The sequence below is a fragment of the Geotrypetes seraphini genome, chromosome 2 (genome assembly GCF_902459505.1).
Source record: "Geotrypetes seraphini chromosome 2, aGeoSer1.1, whole genome shotgun sequence".
Classification (NCBI taxonomy): Eukaryota; Metazoa; Chordata; class Amphibia; order Gymnophiona; family Dermophiidae; genus Geotrypetes; species Geotrypetes seraphini.
Genome location: NC_047085.1, coordinates 440,333,189 through 440,355,136, shown reverse-complemented (window position 1 = coordinate 440,355,136; position 21,948 = coordinate 440,333,189). Strand labels below are relative to the sequence as shown.

General features: G+C 40.9%; 1 protein-coding gene across 4 annotated transcripts in view; it reads left to right on the top strand.

Moving 5' to 3' along the window:
• The window catches only part of ARHGAP21 (Rho GTPase activating protein 21), a 341,680-nt gene that overhangs the window by 234,472 nt on the left and 85,260 nt on the right, over nt 1-21,948 (top strand). For all 4 annotated transcript variants that reach the window (XM_033931381.1, XM_033931383.1, XM_033931379.1 and 1 more), the window contains one exon: nt 3,677-5,609. In XM_033931381.1, the coding sequence (XP_033787272.1) occupies nt 3,677-5,609 (1,933 nt within the window). The remainder of the gene's footprint in view (nt 1-3,676; nt 5,610-21,948) is intronic.

Genomic DNA, 21,948 nt, shown 5'->3' with positions numbered 1-21,948 from the left:
TCCAAATTGCTTTTTGGTCTGCCTTTCCTTTTCTCAACCACCTCTTTGCTTTTAGCAGATTCATTCAGAAGAATTACTCAGTTGTCTTTTGAATATTGCTGAGGAAGAAAGAATGAATGAGAAATTTCTAAGTGGTTTCTGCAATTAACTAGTAGTCATCTGTTTAAGATTAACTGGAGATGCTGTGCTTCTCACCCCTCCACACACCCAGTTCAAAAACAGAACTCTTTCTCATACTGCTTTACCCAGCTTGAGGACTCATCTCTCTACCCATCTGGATACTGCAAGAACTCCAGCCCTAACCCATCTCTTCCTCATTTCCTCCTCATACCTCTAAATTTAGCTCCAGCCTTATCTCACTTCTCTTTGGCCTCATCTCACTGCTCTTTGGCCAAACCAGTCATCTACCTGCTTCCAGCCATGTGAGTTTGAAGGAAATGTGTGTGCCAGTGTTATCAATCGCCAGGCCAATTGTCTTTCCACTTCTAATGCTATTGCCTTACAGCTTTGTAGAGTACTCGCGTTTGATGGTTCACAGTGCCTCTCAATAACTGCCACTTCAACAGCACAGGTCCCCAAGATCCCCAAAAGACTCAACCAAGTGCCTTAAGAATATTTATAGATAGGTCTATATCAGGGATCTCAAAGTCCCTCCTTGAGGGCCGCAATCCAGTCGGGTTTTCAGGATTTCCCCAATGAATATGCATTGAAAGCAGTGCATGCACATAGATCTCATGCATATTCATTAGGGAAATCCTGAAAACCCGACTGGATTGCGGCCCTCAAGGAGGGACTTTGATACCCCTGGTCTATATATACCTTAAGGTCTCTCAAACCAGTCCTTGAGACACACCTAGGTAGTCTGGTTTTCAGATATCGCCAAAGAATATGCATGTGAGATTTCCTTGTTCAGTGTCTAGGGTGTGCAGAACTCTTCCACGCGTATTCTTTGAAGATATCTTGAAAGCCTAAGTTCCTGAATGTGTCCTGAGGACTGGATTGAGAACTCCTAATCTACTTATATATATATACATGAATATATCTATACAAGTATGAGGGATCTTCAAAAAGTTTCTGCAATTTTATTTTATTTTTTTGAAAATACTGTTTCCTGGGATTCAAAAAAATAAATAAATTAGGTTATATACACGCTCGTCAGAAATATTTCATAGAGTTGGATATCATTCAGCTGTTACCTGCTGTCATTTAAAAAGGCAAGAATTTGCAAGTGATTTCTTTCTATGATTAGATGTTATCTTATAGGTCATTAAGAAAAATGGGATGAAGGCGTTATCGTAAATGAAGTGTAGTAACTTTAGTTTTAGTCTGCTTGTCATTCAGTGCAGAATGCACTAGAGCTTCCTTAGTAAAATTAAAGGTGATATGGCCCTGTTAGTCGTATGATAAGGACACAGATTTCCTCCTTAAAAGAACAACAACAGAGCAGAATAAAAGGCTTCACATGAGTTTTAAATGTCAGTTTATTGACACAAAATGTGACATTTCTGTGGATAGTTTGTTCTAAGCGGTGATGAACTGTGACAAAAAAAATACATGCATGCATATATGCTGTCAGTCTATTTGTATAGCATAAAGGTGAGTTTTACTATAGTCTATGTGCCAAAATAACACATATTCATATCTGTAGTAGCAAGACTGGGAGAGTCTGTAGCTTATTAATATTTTGTTAAAGTAACATTTCAGTGTTGAAAATATTCACAGGGGAAAGGCTATTACTTTAGCAGTGGCAGATTGCTAATTTCAAATGCCTGATGAGAAAGCAACTGCAGTCAACCGATGGCTTTTGCTCATGGTCAGATTTATCTGGGTGGGCTGCACTGTTTCAAATGCATAATCGAGTATTCGTTTCGTCATCTGGAAAGCGGGGATGGTAGGGAGCTCCGGGGAGATGGGCGAGAGAGAGAGAGAGCAGCCTTGCTCCATTGAAAAGGGAAGCTTCTGAGCACAGACTTGAATGATTCCATGTAGCTGCTGAGATGCGCCAAGTCAACCTGACACAAATGCGTTTTGGTTTCCTGAAGGGTATAGAATAAGTGCAGGTGGGAATGCAGAAGGGTGAGATGCCATGCTCACAAGGCTGCTGAAGTTATTTTCTTTTACGCTCCACTGCTTTATTGTTACTGCTTTTGGTACCTTCCAGAAAAAAAAAAAATCTGATGTATTTTTAGCTTGCTGTATCCAGCATCAATATGACAACATAATTCTGCCTTTACATCAGTAAGCGGCTTTTATCATGCTTTCCTGCTTTCTGCCAGCTGCAGTTTCCGAGGGATGTCACAGCACTGGTAAGAAATGCACAGTAGCCATGTCGCTGATATGTGATGCTTTTCCATTTCTTGTATCTCCCCCCCCCCCCCTTTCCCCTAAAAGGAATGTTTTTGTGTGTTTAAGCATCCAGGCTGTTAACTGCAAGTTGTGTAAAATGAGCTAGATGTGCTGATTTTTTATTTATTTTTTATTTTTTACTCCATCCTTCAGTGCTGACCCTGTTGATTGTGCAATGTATGCTGCTTGTATTGCCTCTTTTCTTAATCTAGTATTTTTGTCAAAATATATTCTGCCCTGACCCAATACTGCACACATAACACCACTGCGGTAATGTTCTAAGAGCCTCGCCCTCCCCTGTAGCACTTTGCTCTCAGTCCTTCATTTATGGCTGCACTTGGGCGTTTACAATCTAATGCAAAGACAGGGCTCAAGCATTGATCATTCTGCATAAAGCATGTTATGATTTGAGCAGGAAACGCTGTAATACGAAACCACACCTGAGCTGTATAAAACACACTCTGGGAAGGCATTTCCATTTTGAACTGTGGTTGGCAAGCACGATCAGCTGTTGCTTTAATTGCATTTTAACAGGGCTGGCTAATGTTCACGTTTTTAGATTAATATGGAATCGTGAACAGATTTCCTGCTCTTCATGTTCATTCTGTTTACAATGATTGCTGAAGTCTCTCTCCATACACAAGGGAGATGGACGAAACATGCAAAATTTAGTTTAACCGTATTTGTAAGGAGCCGGACTATTAAACGAAAGGTAAGCTCCAGGTTGTCAAGCATTTGAATATGAGTTTTTAGTGACTGTTTATGCTCTATCAAAAAAGATGGGTTAGCAAGCCCTGTGTGTGTGTGTGTGTGTGTGTGTGTGTGTGTGGGCAGTTTCATTACACATCAGATTGTATGGATCATTCACTTATTCTATGTGCTTTATGGGCTCTGCATAATATATTTAAAGTGGTGGGTTTCTCAACATTTATGTGACATGATGCCTCAACAGTCAGAATGTGCATGTGTGTTTTATTAGCTTCCCTCTATAAAGCCATTTCTTTATACTGTTTTATAGTATGAAATTGGAGATCTGGAGCTAACAGTTAACCTGCATGCTATTGGCAGTGGCTAGTTTCTGAGCAATTCTGCTTTCCAGTGTCAGCAGTAGAAAGAAAGACATGCAGCATGTTGAATGTGACAAAAGAGATGCTATTTCCAGTTTTCTGCACGCAAGTTCTGTTAAATTTGTCACTTTACCCTATTGATGTGGCAGAATTTAAATTTTAGTTTTGTTGCCTTTCCATATATGGAGTAAAATGAATGCAAAGGTTACAGCAGGAAGGCTGTATTGCTTGCTAGTTAATGTATTCTTTTCAATCTTTCACAGGCGTATTCCCAGGATGCTTACCTGAAAGGCAATGAAGCCTATAGTGGCAATGCACGTAATATACCCGAACCACCACCTATATGTTACCCACGAATGCAGTCCACACCTTCAGCTATGGCCCAGCCTGTTGAAATTCCGCCTCCAGACTCTTCCTTGGGTAAACAGCATGCCAGCAGACCAGTGCGGACAGCAATGCAACCAGACCGGAACTATAGAATGGAAATTCAAGTGCCTCCCTCACCAACAGATATTGTTAAATCAAATACAGCTGTATGTGTTTGTAATGAAACTGTAAAAACTGTTATTTTGCCTTCTGAGAAGGTTGTAGATCTTTCGTCAAGCAGAATCAGTCGGGCAGGTCCGTCACACAGAACAGAGGAAGTAAGGTATGGCTTAACAGATCCAAATATTTTAAAAGCAAAAACGAAAGCAGTATCACCACCTTCCTCTGTACCCTCAGTCACCTTAATTCAAACAACCCCACCTATGAAATCAGTGGACACTATGACAGCCACACCTGTAAGTTATGGAGGACATTTGGAAGGGAATTTGAATACTAGGACACCTGCTCAATTCTCAGATTCTCCCTTAGCCAATAATCATTGTTCTTCACCAAATTCACAGCAGCACATTGACTGGAAAAATTACAAAACATACAAAGAGTACATTGATAACAGACGTATGCACATGTATGGTTGCCGAACAATACAGGAAAGACTAGATAGCTTAAGAGCAGCATCTCAGAAACAAGATTATAATCAAGTGATGCCAAATCATGCTGCTGTGCAAATAAGGCGACGAAGCACCTCCCATGACCGAGCTCCACAGCCTGTTCAGATCAGACAACGGAGTGCTTCCCAGGAGAGACTTGAGGATCCCATACTGTTGAAAAAATGGCCAAGAAGCGCGTCACAAGATGCATTAACAACCCCACCAATTGGCTCTAGAAACCATAGAACAGGCTCTTGGGATTATCTTGGAAGGCAAGGTGAGATGCTAGAGAATGTTATAACTAATATTTCTGATGCCGATGGAGATGGAGGAGAGACTTACAAGTGGACTGGATTTAGCGAACAGGATGATCGACGAGGCATTCATGAAAGGTATAGGCAGCATTCTTTGCATATGCCTCTTCGATCTCCAAATTTTTCAATGGCATCAAGTGGTTATTGTTCAGATAGTAGAAAAGTAGATCCTAGAGTATTCAGCTCTGGACCTTCATTCCAAAAAACGACCCCAGACTTAAAACCCATGCAGCCTATCAGGAATTTCCCAACTGCTTGTGAAAATATACAACCAAGATCCATATTACAAGAGAGGTCATCTCACTTTATTGGCTCTCCAGGTAGCTCTTTGAAAAGCTCTACTCCTTATGCAACAAAACCATCTGTTCCCCTCAGACAGAGCTTAGATGATAATGCCATCAAAGACCAAAGAACACTACATCGTTTGCACAATAGTAGTCAGTTCAAACAGTCAAGAGCACGAGCAGAAAGTGTTCCAGACTACCAGACGGAAAACAGCACAAACAACGTAGACCCCAGCGCTTGTTCACCTGCAGCATCTACCAGACACATCCAACTGAGTAGCAAGAGTTCATCTACCTCCGATAATTCAGATGTGTCAATTAAACAAAAGATTAGAGATTTTGAAAAGATAAATGCACACGAGCCTGAGATCGAACTGTTAGATGTTATAGATTCAAAGGATACAGTTATTTTGAGGGATAAGTCACCATGTGGTCACCAAACACCACAACCATTAAGGCACCAATCCTATATCATGGCAGTAAATGAGCAGGAAACTGTATCGGACACTACCTGTTGGTTGCCCAACGATGCACGTCGGGAGATGAACATTAGGCGAATTGAGCAAAGGAAAGCTTCAGGATCCAGCCCAACGGGGGACTCCTTGGCATCTATTCCTTTTATAGGTAAGCAAAACCAATTGTCTTGGTTTACCTTATATTTTTTTAATGTGTTGTATGTCTTTAACTGTATTTACTATGTGTAGACTGAGGCTCTGATGAAAGGAAGCATAGCAATAGGTCAGCTAGGATATCAATTTTCCTGTAACAATTGAAATTAATATATTTTTCACAGTCAACTGAGGATTTGCTCTTGATCATCTGTTGAAATAAAATTTCATTGAAATGCTGCTCAGGAGAACTCTACAGTCTAATTACCCTTTGAAATTTGAGGTGTTAACCTACTGGACTGACAGTGAGTCCAGTCTTGCTGTTAAGGTATATCTGTTTTCGAGCAGTATGGTGGTTCTAATCTTTGATGTCACAATATTTATTATGGGATGTTAAGTGGACATATCTTGGACACTCTTATTTTGATACACCCTCTCTCCTAAGGGATATCTTTTGAATTTGTTAAGTGAGAGTAGACAGACAACTTCATAAACTTTTTTGTTTTTTAATGGTATACTAAGAAAAAAATTTAGAAAATAACTGTGCATTTCATCTACCTGGGCCTTAAAAGTGAGTCTTTAGTCCCTTGGTTTGGAAATTTGTCCAACTTAAGCAGGGTTTTTCTTCAGTAGGGCAACAGTGGGTGAATATTTGGTTTGGCTACATTTATCTAGATGTGATTTTATCTTAGCATTTACTGGCAGGCTAACCTCCAGTTGGGCCATAAAAGCCAATACAGTATTTTTGATTAGCAAATGATGAGAGAAAGCTGATTACATTACATTAGAGATTTCTGTTCCGCCATGGGAAGAGCAATTTCACACACATTCAGTATGGCATTGTAAATATGTTTTCTGGAATTATTTGTGACTTCTGTTGAGATTTGGTTTTGTTTTGATAGTAACAAACATCATTCTTGGCCTGCACTGCAATATTCTTCTATATCCATATAATAAGCTCTTCTTTTTGTATCTGTAGTGTAAGTATTTAAATGCTGCACATTTATAATTATGAATATTTAAGCTAGTGTAGCAAATAGATCTTATTTCTGAAACATCTAAATGTGTTGTTTGTCTTAGCCCATACATACATACATACATATATATATACATACATACTGTATTTTTATTTTATTTTATTTTTTTAAATACTGCTTGGTTATTTATCTACAACTACATATATCTGGTAAAGGAGCAAGATTGTGGAAGAAAGTAGCATTTTGCAAAAGTGGATGCAAGCAGAACCACCATAATGGTGTATCTGATTCCATGATTTAATGCTATTTGAATTGAGAGGGGCAAATTTCACTTTTAAGCGCAGAAAATTATTTTGTATATATGGGAAGCTTATATTCAATTTTTAGCTCCTAAAGTACATAGTTTTTAATTTTAAATTCATTACATTTATAATTGAATTTGAGATTTGTTGCTGGGCGTTTACATTTATTTATATTTATTATACCGCAAGTTCTGTATTGTACAGGTCTAAACGGTTTACAGTCTAAGAGATTTGATAGAGTAGGAAAAGAACACTGATTTGAAGATAGAAAAGTAGCAGGAAATGGACGTCAGCCTCCTGGTATTTTTTATTTTTTTTATTTTTACAGTGGGCTGGGTGAGTTTATGGAGGGGGATATATAGTTTTGGGGAAAAGTTAATCGTTCTCTGTTATCTTGGAGGTGTATTACTTCTGTTTTATTGTTATTACTTTTTCTATTATTTATCCTTTTTGAATAAAAAATATTGAATATAAAAAATTGTCTTATACTAATGAACTTGTTAAAGTGGTATAACTAACTTGCAATTCTGTGTATGAAGTTTCTTTTCATTTATATCTAAATTGTGTACGTAAATCCATCAAAAGTGTGACTAGTTGGATATATCTTAATCTCAAGAACTGTAGATTATATAGTGCAATAAACATTAGAAGGGTTCATTTTGATTAAGGATTGCATAAAATGGCCTGTGCTTAATTTAATCTTAAACATCTGATAAAAGATGATCAAGACCCAACTTTTCTGAAAAATGAAATTAAAGGGTAAGAGCTTTAAGCCAGGAGTTTTTTTGTGAGAGGGAATGTAAGTTTTATAGTTTTACTTTTGCCTAATATGCAGTAAACCTTCATGGTTTGTCTACATATAATCAGACCTTGGCCTTTGCAATCTATCTATTTGAATAAGACTTACTATAAGAAAAAACTTTAAAATAAAAGTGAAAAGTGTTAACTCTTTGATAAAAGGATAGCCTATGCATCATCCACAAGTGTTTCTAACAGATGATCTATCCAAACTAAAGTGTCTAGCAAAAAGGCATGGAACATAATAAGATTTGTTAAACTCATAAGCCAAGAGAAAGAGAGATCAACCCTCCCCCCCCCCACCTCCTACAAAAGTTAATAAGGTACCAGATGTAATTCGTTCAAGAGTACTGTGGGAAAAGAACAGGAATGAACAGTGCTTTTTTACTCCATAAAGAAAGGTGCAGGACTATATATCCAGGGTGCTGGGTTATCCTTGGATGGTGGTGGTGGCCGCCCATGAAATCTCACCTCCTGCAACTCGCCACAGAACTTAGGTAAAGGCAATATTATAGAATTCCTAGAACACCAATACATAACTTGTGGGGAAGAAGGAGCAAACTAGGTTGCTATAGATTTTGCAAAAAAACTGCATAGTATATGGTAGCCAAAAACCTCTTATACATATATACCAAATATAAAATAATTAACCATAAATTAGAAATGTGCAGATAAAAACAGAACTCGATGTCTAAGAAACCATACCTTCCATTTAATGTAGTCATGCACACACAAAAGCACATTTCTTTTTGTACCGTGCAAAATGCAAAATTATTAGGGATACTAAACATTCACATTCCCAAAGGTGACAAGTTTGAATTGTTGGACCAAAATTAAAATGTGGTTTTCTACCCTTTACAAGGGTAGAAGTACACCTTTATGGCTTGGGGGGCGGGGTAGGAGTTCAAACATACTTGTCCTTACTTCTAAGCTTCCTAGTTACCAGTGCCGTATGGGGCAAAATATTGAATGAGTCAGGACCGCATTAGCCAACCTCATGTTGGTACCTATTTGTTGTTTAGACATTTTGGAGCAGATTTTGTAAAAGACGTCTAGCTTTAGTTGTCCACAATGTGAACATCCATCAACTTAGGCATCCAAATAAAGTGGATAATAAGCCTAATTAGTGACTTCAACAAGCGATAATTGAAAGTTAGACGTTGAAAGGCTGGGCGCGATTCACAAAATAGGTGTCCACAATTTCATGAATGCCCATTGGAAAAAGCTTCACTTAATGGGATATGCATGGGCTTGGCTTTGATATAGATGTTCATTTACAGAATCGTATGCCACTCAGCATCCTAACGCATCTACCTAATGCTTAAAATGTAGGCGTTGCAAAAGGAGGTCTACTTTTGAGTGTGAGTTAGGCGAGTTAGGTGGATGCGACTTAGGTGTTACTTGGGCATGCCAGAGGCATGTGCATTTAGGTGATCAGGGCTTCTAGTTTTGGGGGTTTAGAGGACTCCAGTTTGATATTAAGGTCAAAAGATGTTTAATAATGCATTACTTAAGCAAAGCACACAAAAAAAAATATTGCATACTAAACCTTCTATTTTGGGGGGTAAAGAGGACTTGTTTTGATAATAGAAAAAGATGTTTAATGATGCATTACTCAAGCAAAGCACATGAAATATATATACCATACTAAACCTCATTCCCAAAAGGCTAAGAAAATAAGAAGAGAATCCCTACTCACAACGGCTGTGGTTCAAAGCAAGTGGACATGTCTGATGCATAAACATTGTGACATCATCAACATGCACCTAGATGGCAGATTGTCACTAAAAAATAATAAGAGCCCCTGCCTAAATGAAAGCTCCTGTAGCTCAGTGGTTAAAGGCACTTCTTTAAATCCCCCTAACCCCCCCCCCCCAGTACCTTAACAGCTTCTTTTTGATCTCATAAAAGAGTATGGGTTGTGGACTTTGCCATTTACATTTGCACTCTCGTTTCCAGGATCCAGAGGGAAACTTATTATTACCCTGAGATGGCTATGATCTCCTAAGGTATCATCTCACATGGCAGAAACCCCTGCCTAAAAGAAACCTCCTGTGGCTCAGTGGTTAAATGCACTTCTATCTTTCCAACATGGTGGGTTCAAATCCCAAGTATGGTCAGGAACTCCAGCATATACTCTTATGTGACAATCTGCCATCTAGGTGCATATTGATGATGTCATAATGATGTCTAGATTGTGCATCAGACATGTCTTCTTGCTCTGAACCACAGCTGTTGTTAGGGATTCTCTTCTCTCTTCTTATTTTCTTTACCTCCCCCCCAAAAATAGAAGGTTTAGTATGTAAGATATATATATATTTTTTCATGTACTTTGTTTAAGTAATGCATTATTAAACATCTTTTGACCTTAATATCAAACTGGAGTCCTCTATACCCCCCAAAATAGAAGCCCCGTTCACCTATATGTGGACGCCTCCAGCACACCTAAGTGATGCCTAATTTGCAAACCTAACTCCTGCCTAACTAACACCCAAAAGTAGACCTGGTTTTGCAAAGGAGTCCTCTTTATACCCCAAAATAAAAGATTTATTATTCTCTCTCTCTCTATCTCTCTATCTATACACACACACACACACAGTCAAACCTCGGTTTGCGAGTGTTTTGCAAGACGAGCAAAACAGTCTCGCAAATCATGACTCGCAAACTGAGCGTTGACTCGATTTGCGAGCACCCCCCCTGCTCAAACCGGCATTGCACCCCCCCTGCTCAACAGGCATCACTCCCGCCCCCCCCCCCCAAGAACCAGCATCGCACCCCTCGCCCGCCCAAACAAGCCCCTTACCCCATCTGGCACCAGCACGCAGCACCAACCAATAGGACTGCTGGTGCCAGTCAATGAAGATCCTGCCTCTTGCTTGGGCTGGGCCTTGAGCATCTGCGCATGCTCAAGGCCTTCTGGCTCTCATTCTCTCCTTTATTGGGTTAAAATTTAATTTTAAACTAATTTGAAACTTAATTTTCATGGTGGTAGATCACTGGCACTTTTGGCTGGAAAAAGTAGGTCATGACCAGTGTTCCCTCTAAGCGGGCGGGTGTTGTGAGCAAACTTTTTTCACCGTGAGCCAAAAATATCGGGCGCCAGCAAGTTATGAGCCAACTCGCCCGATTCTCCTCTCGCCGCCCTGCCATCTGCCGTACGCCTCTTCCGATTGTGCGCTGTGACGAGAAACGTGTGCGCTGCGATGTAATATTTTGTGCGCCAGCGCAGCTTAGCGGGAACACTGGTTCAAATGGTTTTATTTATTTCCCCAAATTTATTTTTGTTATACGCATTGAAAATATTTGATATTGCGTTTAAATCAAAATCTCAATAAACTTGAAACGAGTGCCCGTGAGATTGTGGGAGGGTTAAATACTCAAAACTTAGAAGTTTTTGCTACGCCAGCTTTCTGGTATCTTTACATACAGTGGCGTACCTAGCATATGTAACATCCGGGGCCCATCATTTTTTGGCACCCCCCCCCATCTGTAAGAAAAACATGATTTTTAGTAACAAACCACACGTCACACATGAGTACCTAGGAAAAGGCAGCATCTTACATATTGCAGTGAGCAGTACATCAATACACCCATTGTAAAACTAAACAAGCCAGACCAGCACAGATCAATCCTACACCGTCAATCCTAACAGAAAACACACAGAACACAGAAAACACCTTCGCCTAGTAAGGAATATGTAATCACAAACTAACCCCTCCCTCTTTTACAAAACTGTAGTGTGGATTTTAGCTACGGAGGTAACAGCTCTGATGCTCATAAAATTCTGAGCATCAGAGCTGCTACCACCAAGGCTGGTGCTAAAAACGCTTCACAGTTTTGTAAAAGGGGGGATAAAATAAAAATACATAGACAAAGGTTAAACTGAACCAGCAAGAAGCTGGACTCTGCATACAATGCTTCACAGAAACAGTGACACATGTCTCCTAAAGCAATAAATAAATAGAAATTTTTTTCTACCTTTGTCTTCTGTGGTTTCTCCTTTCCTCATCTTCTTGTAACTCTCTTCCTTCCATCCACTGTCTGCCGTCTCTCTTCCCCTATATGGCATCTTCTCTCCTTCTATGCCCCTTCCAGAAACTGTATGCCTCCCCCTTCCATCTCTCCTTTCACCCCATTGGTCTGGCATCTCTCTCCTCGCCTTCCCTCTCCCACACCTCTCCTCATAGTCTGGTATCTCCCCTTCCCTGATTCTCTGGCATCTCTCTCCTTTCCTTTTCTTCCATCTTTCGCTCCCCCTCCATGCTCTCACATCTCCCCCTTCCTTTTCCCTTAGACTGGCATACCTTCCTCCTACGCTCCAAGCCCTGGCATCTCCTTTAATTCCCTCCCTCATCTTCCTTCTCCCTCCAGCTGGGTACCGCAACACTCTTCCCTGCAGCTCTGCACTTCCCCACAATTGCCATGCTTCGGTTCCTCTTCTTCCTTCCTTCCTCCCCCCCCCCCCCCGCGGGACCCTGCGGCACCATCAACTCTTACTCCCTCTAATGTCGGCCCTGCAGCTCCAGACTTCCTCGCACCTTCTCCCCTCCCCCTTTGGATCGCTATTATTTTAAATGTTATAGCCGCGGAGCTGTATCCATCAGTGGAGATGTCTAACCTCGGCCTGCCCCGGAACTCTTACTGCAACAGTGACTTCCTGTTCCTGCCTAGACGGGCGGCTGCTGCAGTAAGAGTTCCGGGGCAGGCCGAGGTTAGACATCTCCACTGATGGATACAGCTCCGCGGCTATAACATTTAAAATAATAGCGATCCAAAGGGGGAGGGGAGAAGGTGCGAGGAAGTCTGGAGCTGCAGGGCCGACATTAGAGGGAATAAGAGTTGATGGTGCCGCAGGGTCCCGCGGGGGGGGGGGGGAGGAAGGAAGGAAGAAGAGGAACCGAAGCATGGCAATTGTGGGGAAGTGCAGAGCTGCAGGAGCTGTTATAGCCGCGGAGCTGTATCCATCAGTGGAGATGTCTAACCTTGGCCTGCCCCGGAACTCTTACTGCAGCAGCCGCCCGTCTAGGCAGGAACAGGAAGTCACTGTTGCAGTAAGAGTTCCGGGGCAGGCCGAGGTTAGACATCTCCACTGATGGATACAGCTCCGCGGCTATAACATTTAAAATAATAGCGATCCAAAGGGGGAGGGGAGAAGGTGCGAGGAAGTCTGGAGCTGCAGGGCCGACATTAGAGGGAGTAAGAGTTGATGGTGCCGCAGGGTCCCGCGGGGGGGGAGGAAGGAAGGAAGAAGAGGAACCGAAGCATGGCAATTGTGGGGAAGTGCAATCCCCCCAATGCGTCCCCTTACCTTACCTCCCCTTACCTTTGCGACGCGTGTGTGCGCTGTGAAGAGAAACTTGTGCGCTGCGATGTAATATTTTGTGCGCGAACGCAGGCCAGCGCAGCTTAGCGGGAACACTGGTCATGACCTGTTTGAAGTTGGACATGTCTGCTATAAGAGATGGTGAAGGTACTTCTGGTTTTCCCGTGCACCCTGTATTGTAATGTATTCAGTAAACTATTTTCAGACACATATATTTTTATTCTCATCATCTTGTTGTTTCTTGTTTCCTCATCCTGATCTAATCATTAAAAAAAAAAAATCTTGTCCCTGTTTGTTCATTGCTCCTCTGATGTTTTTCTTATCTTACCCATTCTATTCTCTGACTTTTTTCTGTCCTGTTTGACCCTTTATTTTCTTGCATATCTCATTTCCACACCCTATTTTCTTTTTAACTTTTGACTTCTATCTTATGGTATTTACTACAACCTTCCATTTTTGTTCTCCTCCAATTTCTTACATGTTCTTCCCTCTTTCTAATACACCTCACTCCCCTCTTAACATACATGCACATATTCCCCCCCCCACACACACACATACACACCTTGTTGTCCTCCACCTCACAATACTTCTGTCTTATTATCTTTTTTCTACTTCCTTTCTTCTTTTTCCTTCATACCTCTATTTTTCACCCCTTCTTCAATTATCTATTTTTCACATCCTTCCTTCTACCATTTCTTCTCCCTCTCTAACTCACATTATTCTCATGTATTTCCTCACCCCTGCTATCTTTCCTTCTTCATTGCTTCATTCTCCTTCCTTCCTATCTCACCCAAGCTCTGTTGAACAATAGTAGCAGGGAGGGGGGACAGGATGGCGAGCTTGGGAGGGAGGGAGTGAAAGGGGCTGTGTGCAGTGTCTGGCAGGGAGGGGACTGGATGCAGAGCCTGACAGAGGAGGGAGGGAAGGGGGGCTGGGTGCAGAGTCTGACAGGGGAGGGAGGGGGCACTTGGTCTAGATCCTGGCAGTGCACTTGAATATTAAGCCGCCTGACTTATATTCGAGTCAACCATTTTTCCTCCTTTTTAGGGGAAAACTGGGGGGTCTCAACTTATATTTGGATTGACTTATATTTGAGTAGATACGGTTTGTTAAATATCTCTAAAACCAATATAATGCTGCTCTCAAAAGATTTGGTTTTTGATTCTCAAATCTCAGTAAACGTATTGGGTATAGACATGACTGTCTCTGGTGAAGTACATTACCTAGGTGTGAGCTGGATTCGCAATTAACATTTTTAAACAAATGTACAACTGTGATAAAAACTTATTTTAAGTTACGATTGTTAAGCAATCTAAAGAAATATCTTTCAAGAAGTGATTGTAAGCAAGTTCTTCAAGCAGCAATGTTATCAAGCTTAGACTACTGTAAAATGGTATTTTTAGGTATATCTACCTCTGTCATGCATGCATTTCAAGCTAGAATTCTATTATTCGTGCTTTATTCAGAATAAAGAAACAAGATCATGTTTTGATATATTATGTCACGCTTTATTGGTTGAAAATGGAGTCTAGAATTAAATATAAGTTGTTGCTAATGGTCTATTTGAGTATGCATCAATTGGCTCCTAAGTATTTGCAGGACTCTATTTGACCTCATGCACCTCCCTGTGCATTGCGTTCTACAGGACACTCTGATTTAATCATTCCACCACAAAAGAATTTGCACTTGGAAGCAATACGGACTAGTGTCTTCCCTAGTAGAGAATGACACTGTGACAAAATCCATCACCGTTCCCGTCCCCGCGGATAACCGTGGGAAATAATCCCATTTCATTTTTTAGTGTCTTATTTCAGCCTCAGTCCTTCTACACCAGCATTCTTCAAAGCAAAGCTTGTGGGTCAGTGGCTGTGCTTATGTGAATCAAGGATAATGAAGCCATTGTGACATCACTGATGTGATTGGTTCTTAGGCACTGGTGGAATGAGGCATTATGACATCACAATATCTGCTCTGGATACCAGAGACTGTCATTCTGTAGTGTCTGTTTCAACCTCAGTCCTTCTACACCAGCATTCTTCAAAGCAAAGCTTGAGGGTCAGTGGTTGTGGCCATTCATACTCTGATTCTTCCCTCTCTCCTTAAAGAATGACATGAAGATTGTTTACCGCGGTTATCCGCGGGGACGGGAACAGTGATGAATTTTATCACCGTGTCATTTTCTATTCCCTAGTACAGGTCCCACAGAATGTCTGTCATAATTAGATTGAAAGCTCTTCTGAGCAGGGACCAGCTCTTGCATGTAAAATGTACAGTGCTGTGTGCGTCTGGTAACGCTATAGATATAATAAATTGTTGTTGTTGAAATAAACTCCCAGTTTGCATCAGGCAGCAGAAGGACTTATGTACATTTAAAAGACTGTTGTAGCGTCATTTGTTTTGTATGATGAAATGTGGTCAATGATGGGGTTTTTAATAATGGATAACTGTAATATTTTTATATTTGTTGTTTGTATATTTATTATGTTTATAATATTGCAATCCGCCTTGTCGAAGGTGGACTGTAGATAATAAACTATAAACTTGTATGTACTGCCTGGGGGGGGAAAAGCCCTGGAAATTGCTTAAAGCACTAGGCATAATGCTGTAAAAACTGTTTAGGTTAGGGCAGATGCCTTAGCATTGACAAAGGGTTTATGTACAGTAGTCTTCAAATTTGAAAAGGTAGATTATAAATAGAAATCAAGCATATGGAGACAGCTGGGTGAAGGCCAATTCAAGGGAAAGTTCTGTAAGCCAAAAAAAAAAAAATCTATATGAGGTATATGTTTTTCTTGGACTACTTTTAATACATTTCTTGGACAGCTCTGAAAAGTGCTGTGCTTGCAGTTATATGCTTCTCCCAGCTTGACTATATATGAAATTTGTAGTGTTAATAAGAAATGCTTTGTTAGTCCAATAAAAAGGTATTGCTGTGTGTGTGAATATAATATTTATTTTTTCCTGTTTTCTTGATGTACTGTATATTTTCATACAATCCAGTGACCTCATATAACAGCCACATTACTTTGTTCAGGGAAAACACTGGAAACTGAGGATGATTGTATGTGTATATATATATATATATATATATATATATATATATATATATATATATATATATATACTTGTAAGGTTAGGGGACTGATTAGTAGAATGAGTTTTGTTTAAACACTATTTCTTTGGGGGGTGGGAACACTACAGATTTTCAATAGGGGAAAGATGATTTAACAAAGTTTTTAGATTTTGCCACTACTTTTGATATGAAAGATATGATTTGATATGAAAGATTGATAACTAGAATATGGAAGACTGGTGTTTTAGCCCATTACATTCATTACAGTAACGGGTGCTAGAATAGCCCCACCCATGCCCCGCCTCTATCATGCCCGGACCCTGCCTCCCACTGATCCCAGTCCCACCACCTCACCTTTCACCATTTCCTTTATACCCTTTTGGCCCTCCTGACAGGGTCTTTATTTACCCGAGGCGGCAGTAGCAGTCCAGACGTACCAACCTTTCCTTCCTCAGTGCCCCAAAGCAGCAGTGGTCCTACCATTTCCATCTCTCTCTTTCTCCCTTTCCCCCCTCTACCATCTCTCTCTGACCCTGTTTCACCCCTTTTGCCATCTTTCCCTTTCCTGTCCCCCTCTGTCCTTCCCAAAGACCATCTCTCTCTCCTGCCCCCTCCACACTCCCTGAAGTCTATTTCTCCCTATCCCCTACCATCTCTCCTGGTCCCCCTAGTAGCCCCTCTGCCCTTCTCATCCATCTGTCTCTGTCTCTCTCTCCTCACCTCCCGCCGAGGAGCACTCGCAGCTCCTCCTCGTCCTCCTCCAGCCAGGTTTCAGCCATCTTCTGCCGCGGCCTTCAGCCACCGCTGTGGCCGACATCCGCCTTGGGGGATTCTCGCGCATGCGCACTCCTACCTGCGGTGCCCTACAGCGCACGGAAAACAGGAGCACACAGGTGGGAGTGCGCATGCGCGCTTAGGGCTTTATTATATTAGATGGGAGGAAGCAGTGCAAATTGTGAATTTTTAAGGCTAGCCAAATGAAGAAGCCTGCATTAATGAACGGTATGTATTCCAAATGGGAGATGGAGTCGTGTGAGGATCCATGGGGTTGGATCCTCGGCTATGGGTAACTATTATTAGCTTTTAATGGGGTAAACCATAAACTGTTGTGTCATCCTCGTGCATGTGACACCAGATTTACTTTGTGGTAAGTATTCTTTATGTCAATGGAAAGAGAAAGTGGTAGATGAGAATGAATATGGGACATATATAAAGTAATAGGGAGGTATATTATGAGTAAGCAGAAACCACTAACACCGTTATTTCACATTAGCTGATAGTGATTGAGAAAACCAAGCAGTAGCAGCCACAGCTGAAAACATATTGAAATAAAGCTAAACTAGGGTGGAAGCAAAGGATAAGGATATTTTTGAAGAGCCCATGTCCAGAGAGTTGGGCCATCACTAGATGAGTAGTATCAGATTATTTAAGGTTTTTTTTCTCTGAAAGGAAATAATTTGTGATTATTTTTTTTTTTTTGCAGTAGGAGAGAGTGGGCATCTCTCCATGGACCAATTGTTGTTTTTTTTAGTCGCCATTTTAAAAATGGCTCGGCATTTTTTAAGAATCCACCGGAGGGCTCATTTCAGTGCTGAAGATCCCATTTGCCTATCCTTGTCAGAGACTGCTAGAAACCTCGTTAAAGACGGAGATAATCCGTTTTGATAATCCGCTGCTAAACTGCGTACAGGCTAAACCGCCGGAAAACAGTTTAGCGACGGCTTTAACTTTTGAGAATCTTGCTGTGAGTGAAAGATAAAGAAAAGTATAGATGCTAACTAATTGTTGCTTTTTGGATGTTTTGTTGGCTTTAAATACTAGCAGTTTCTCATGTACTTGGTAAAGCTCTAGCAGTTTGGGTTTTTTTTTTCTTAACAGGTTATGTGGTATACATGTGTGAAAATAAGTCAGCATAGAAAACTGGAGCAGGCAAATTTTGTGCTTTAGTGCTTGCGGATATCATGGTCCTGTATATTTATTCTTTTCTCTGACTTTTACCGCAACATTATATGCCACTTAAGGAATAGAGAGGGATGTATACTTTTAGAGTCTGCAAATACATTTCATAGTTTGCAGCTGACTAGACCCAGGACTGGCTCAATGGACTGGCGCCCTGAACTAGCTTTTATATGCCCCTCCCCCGTGCTTCTAATCTGTCTTCAAGCTTGTTTTTACACCTAGATGTCAGAAGAAATTTACACACACTGCCTGCAACCAGCCCCAGAGGCTTCCCTCTGTTGCATGCTACCCTGCCAGAAACAATGGCATCAGATAGCACAGAATAATAGAGGGAAGGATCCAGGCAGTGGCGTAACGAGGATAGGAGATTCCCAGGGTGGTGGTGCCCTCCTCTCTGTCTGCCACTGCTTCCACACCCTCATGCCATACTCATGTCCTCGTTTTCTCCCCTTCCCCCATACCTCTTTAAATTCTTTGCCAGTTCGAGCAACTTCTCTGGCCTGCTGATTGCACCGGTGTTGGCTTGCCCTCTGACATCACTTCCTGGCCCTCTGACCTGGAAGTGATTTCAGAGGGGAGCCAGGACGGTGTGAACAGCAGACCGGAGAAATTGATCGTGCTGATGAAGATTTAAAGAGGTACTGGGGGGAAGGGGGACGTGAACATGGCATGGGAGGGGACAGAGAGGTGTCTGCGCACTCATCAAGAGGGCGCCCCCCTACTACGCCACTGGATCTAGGGCTGGCTACAGGTAGCATGTTTGAATTGCTCCTATTGCAGCAACCTTTAGATGTAAAGACAAGTTTAAAGGCAAACGGGTGGGGGTAAAGAGGGAGATATAGATATACTGGGCCATAGGGTGCCTAGGGGGAATAATAATTTTTGCACTCTTTAGCACTGGCACCCTAAGCCAGTGTCTCACCTGGTCCATACATTAAGCTGGCATGAAGGACTCCATTCGGATCCCATTTATTGTCCAGTTTGCCACATCTAAAGCTCAAACTTTGAATCATGTTCCTTCTATTTACTGGCTTTCTCCAAATAGCTGTGTACCTCTGCTTCTTTTCTGGAGTAACAAAGGGAACCTGATGGCTTATCTACACTAAGATGGTTGAAGTGGATGTTGTTTTTATAGGAAAAGCTTGATCGAAGGGGATTTAATTATATTTTGTGAGCATGCATTTTGATTCATTAACTGATCTTATCTGAACTGGACTGCCATTTACATCCTGGCAAGTCTCCCAGCTCCATCAATTCATCTGCTGCAGCATGTACAAAATATAAACCTCTTCATTTACCTTGCTTCTTATGTAGCACCTCTTTTTAATCATGCTGTTGACGTCCTGCAAACTGTAGAATTTGCTTTGCATTCTATCTCCTGACTCTTCAGGTCATGGGAACATGCCTTTTTACATTAAACTCCTTTGACGAGATGATCCTGGCTCCATGTAACATGTTTTATCCCTGTTCACAGCATCACATCACTGAAATTGCCTTTTTCCACATATTCAGACCATCTGCTGTACTAAACATATGGTTAACATAAATGGATCTGCTTCATTCATTGTTAGCCAGTGTCTCTAAAGTGCTGTGATGAATCATATGATATAAAATGCTAAAATGAATGAATATGTGTAGACAATCCAGGAGTTTTTGAATGAGGGCCTTTCTGTTTGAAGAACAAGAAATAAAACAGGGTATAGAGGTCTTCTCAGTAGAAATGGATATTATCAGCTTTAGAAAGTGATAGGATTGAGACCTTTTGGTCTGTGTTTTAAAAGAAAATTGGTCAAGGACTTGAGGAAGTCGCATCAGTAGATGTGATGAAGGTATGAACCAAATCAATGCTTTTATTCTTTAGATTGATGATAGAAATGATATTTTTAAAACATAGCATTATGGAATCTTAATTTTACTTTGTTTTCTAATTACATTACATGACATTGTTTATGTAACGCAGAACCTTACAGTTAGTTCTATGCGGTTTACAACGAGAAGAATCTGAGACAGTCTCAGGAAGTACAAATTAACAAATTGTCCAATTCTAATTTTGTAAAAATTTGTCAAAGAGATGTGTTTTCAGAAGTTTTCTAAAATGTGTACAAGACAGAGGGGTCCTTTTACAAAGGCACGGTAGCGGTTTAACGCACGTTAAACCACCTGCCGCGCTGGTACCTAACGCCTCCATTGACGAGGCGTTGGAATTTTAGGCTGTGATGAAATGTCCGACGCGCTAACCCCCTTAGCGCGCCTTGATAAAAGGAGCCCATAGTATTGACTAATAGCTGGCTGAATTCTTTGTCTCTGATTGCAGTCTGAAAAGGAGGAGTGTGTGGCGCAGTGGTTGGAGCTACAGCCTCGGCACCCTGGGGTTGTGGGTTCAAACCCCGTGCTGCTCCTTGTGACCCTGGGCAAGTCACTCAGTCCTCCATAGCCTCAGGTACGATAGATTGTGACAGGTAGGGAAACATACTTGAGTACCTGATTGTAAAACCGCTTAGATAATCTTGATAGGCGGTATATAAAAAAACTAATAAACTTGAAAAGAGAGTAGCCTATCGAAATAGATTTACTTTCTAGTTGGAAAGACGCCTGGTGGTATTATACAAGATGCACTAGACTGTAGCACAGGAATGGGTAGTCTTAAACCTTAGTTGGACTCATCTCATAAATCAGTCTTTTAGCAAAAGATCAAAAAAGAAATATGATTAATTTTAACCAGGATATTATTTATTTATTTATTTATTTATTCAATTTTCTATACCGTTCAGGCCGAAGTCAGGCTGCTAAATGTTCCAGTCAAACTTGATCAGATAGAACTCAATATCGATGTCATCTTTGCCCAGAGATAACTTTCTCTAGGCAAAATTCTAAGCAAAATTTTTTTGATCTACAGGATAGGAAATCCAGAAAGTAAAATTTGTCCAAGTACAGTAACTACCAAATTTACTTGACAGATCTTTCTAAAATTTGTCCAAGTACGGTAACTACCAAATTTACTTGACAGATCTTTCTAATATTAGCCCTGCTGAGAAAAAAGAAGAAACAGATTTTAATACTTTGGGGCTATGATTCTAGGAGAATCTGCTACTGCGAATAGATATCCAAAAAAGAATGAGGTAATTAAAAATATTAAAACAATAGAAGATCATTTAGAATGTAGAATAGTTCTAGTTTCTCAAGGCACTGTTTGTTATTTTCTCTCAGATTACTGCTGATACAGAATAGGTAAATATAGAAACATAGAAATATGACGACAGATAAAAAGGCCAAATGGCCCATCTAGTCTGCCCATTCGCAGTAACCATTATCTCTTTCTCTCTCTGAGAGATCCCACGTGCCTATCCCAGGCCCTCTTGAATTCAGACACAGTCTCTGTTTCCACCACCTCCTCCAGGAGACTGTTCCACATAATCTACCACCCTTTCTCTAAAAAAGTATTTCCTCAGATTACTCCGGAGCCTGTCACCTCTTAACTTCATCCTATAGTATGTGCCTCTCATTGCAGAGTTTCTTTCAAATGAAAGAGACTCGACTCATGCACATTTATATTACATAGGTATTTAAACGTCTCTTTCATATGTCCTGTCTCCCGCATTTCCTCCAAAGTATACAGATTGAGATCTTTAAGTCTGTCCCCATACGCCTTATCACAAAGACCACGCACCATTTTAGTAGCCTTTTTCTGGACCGACTCCATCCTTTTTATATCTTTTTGAAGGTACGCCTCCAGAATTGTACACAGTATTCTAAATGAGGTCCCACCAGAGTCAATACCTCCTTTTTCCTGCTGGCATCCTTCTAGCTTTCGCCGTCATCTTTTCAACCTGTTTGGCCACCTTAAGATCATCACATACAATCATACCCAAGTCCCGCTTTTCTGTCATACACTTAAATTCTTCACCCCCTAAACTGTACCGTTC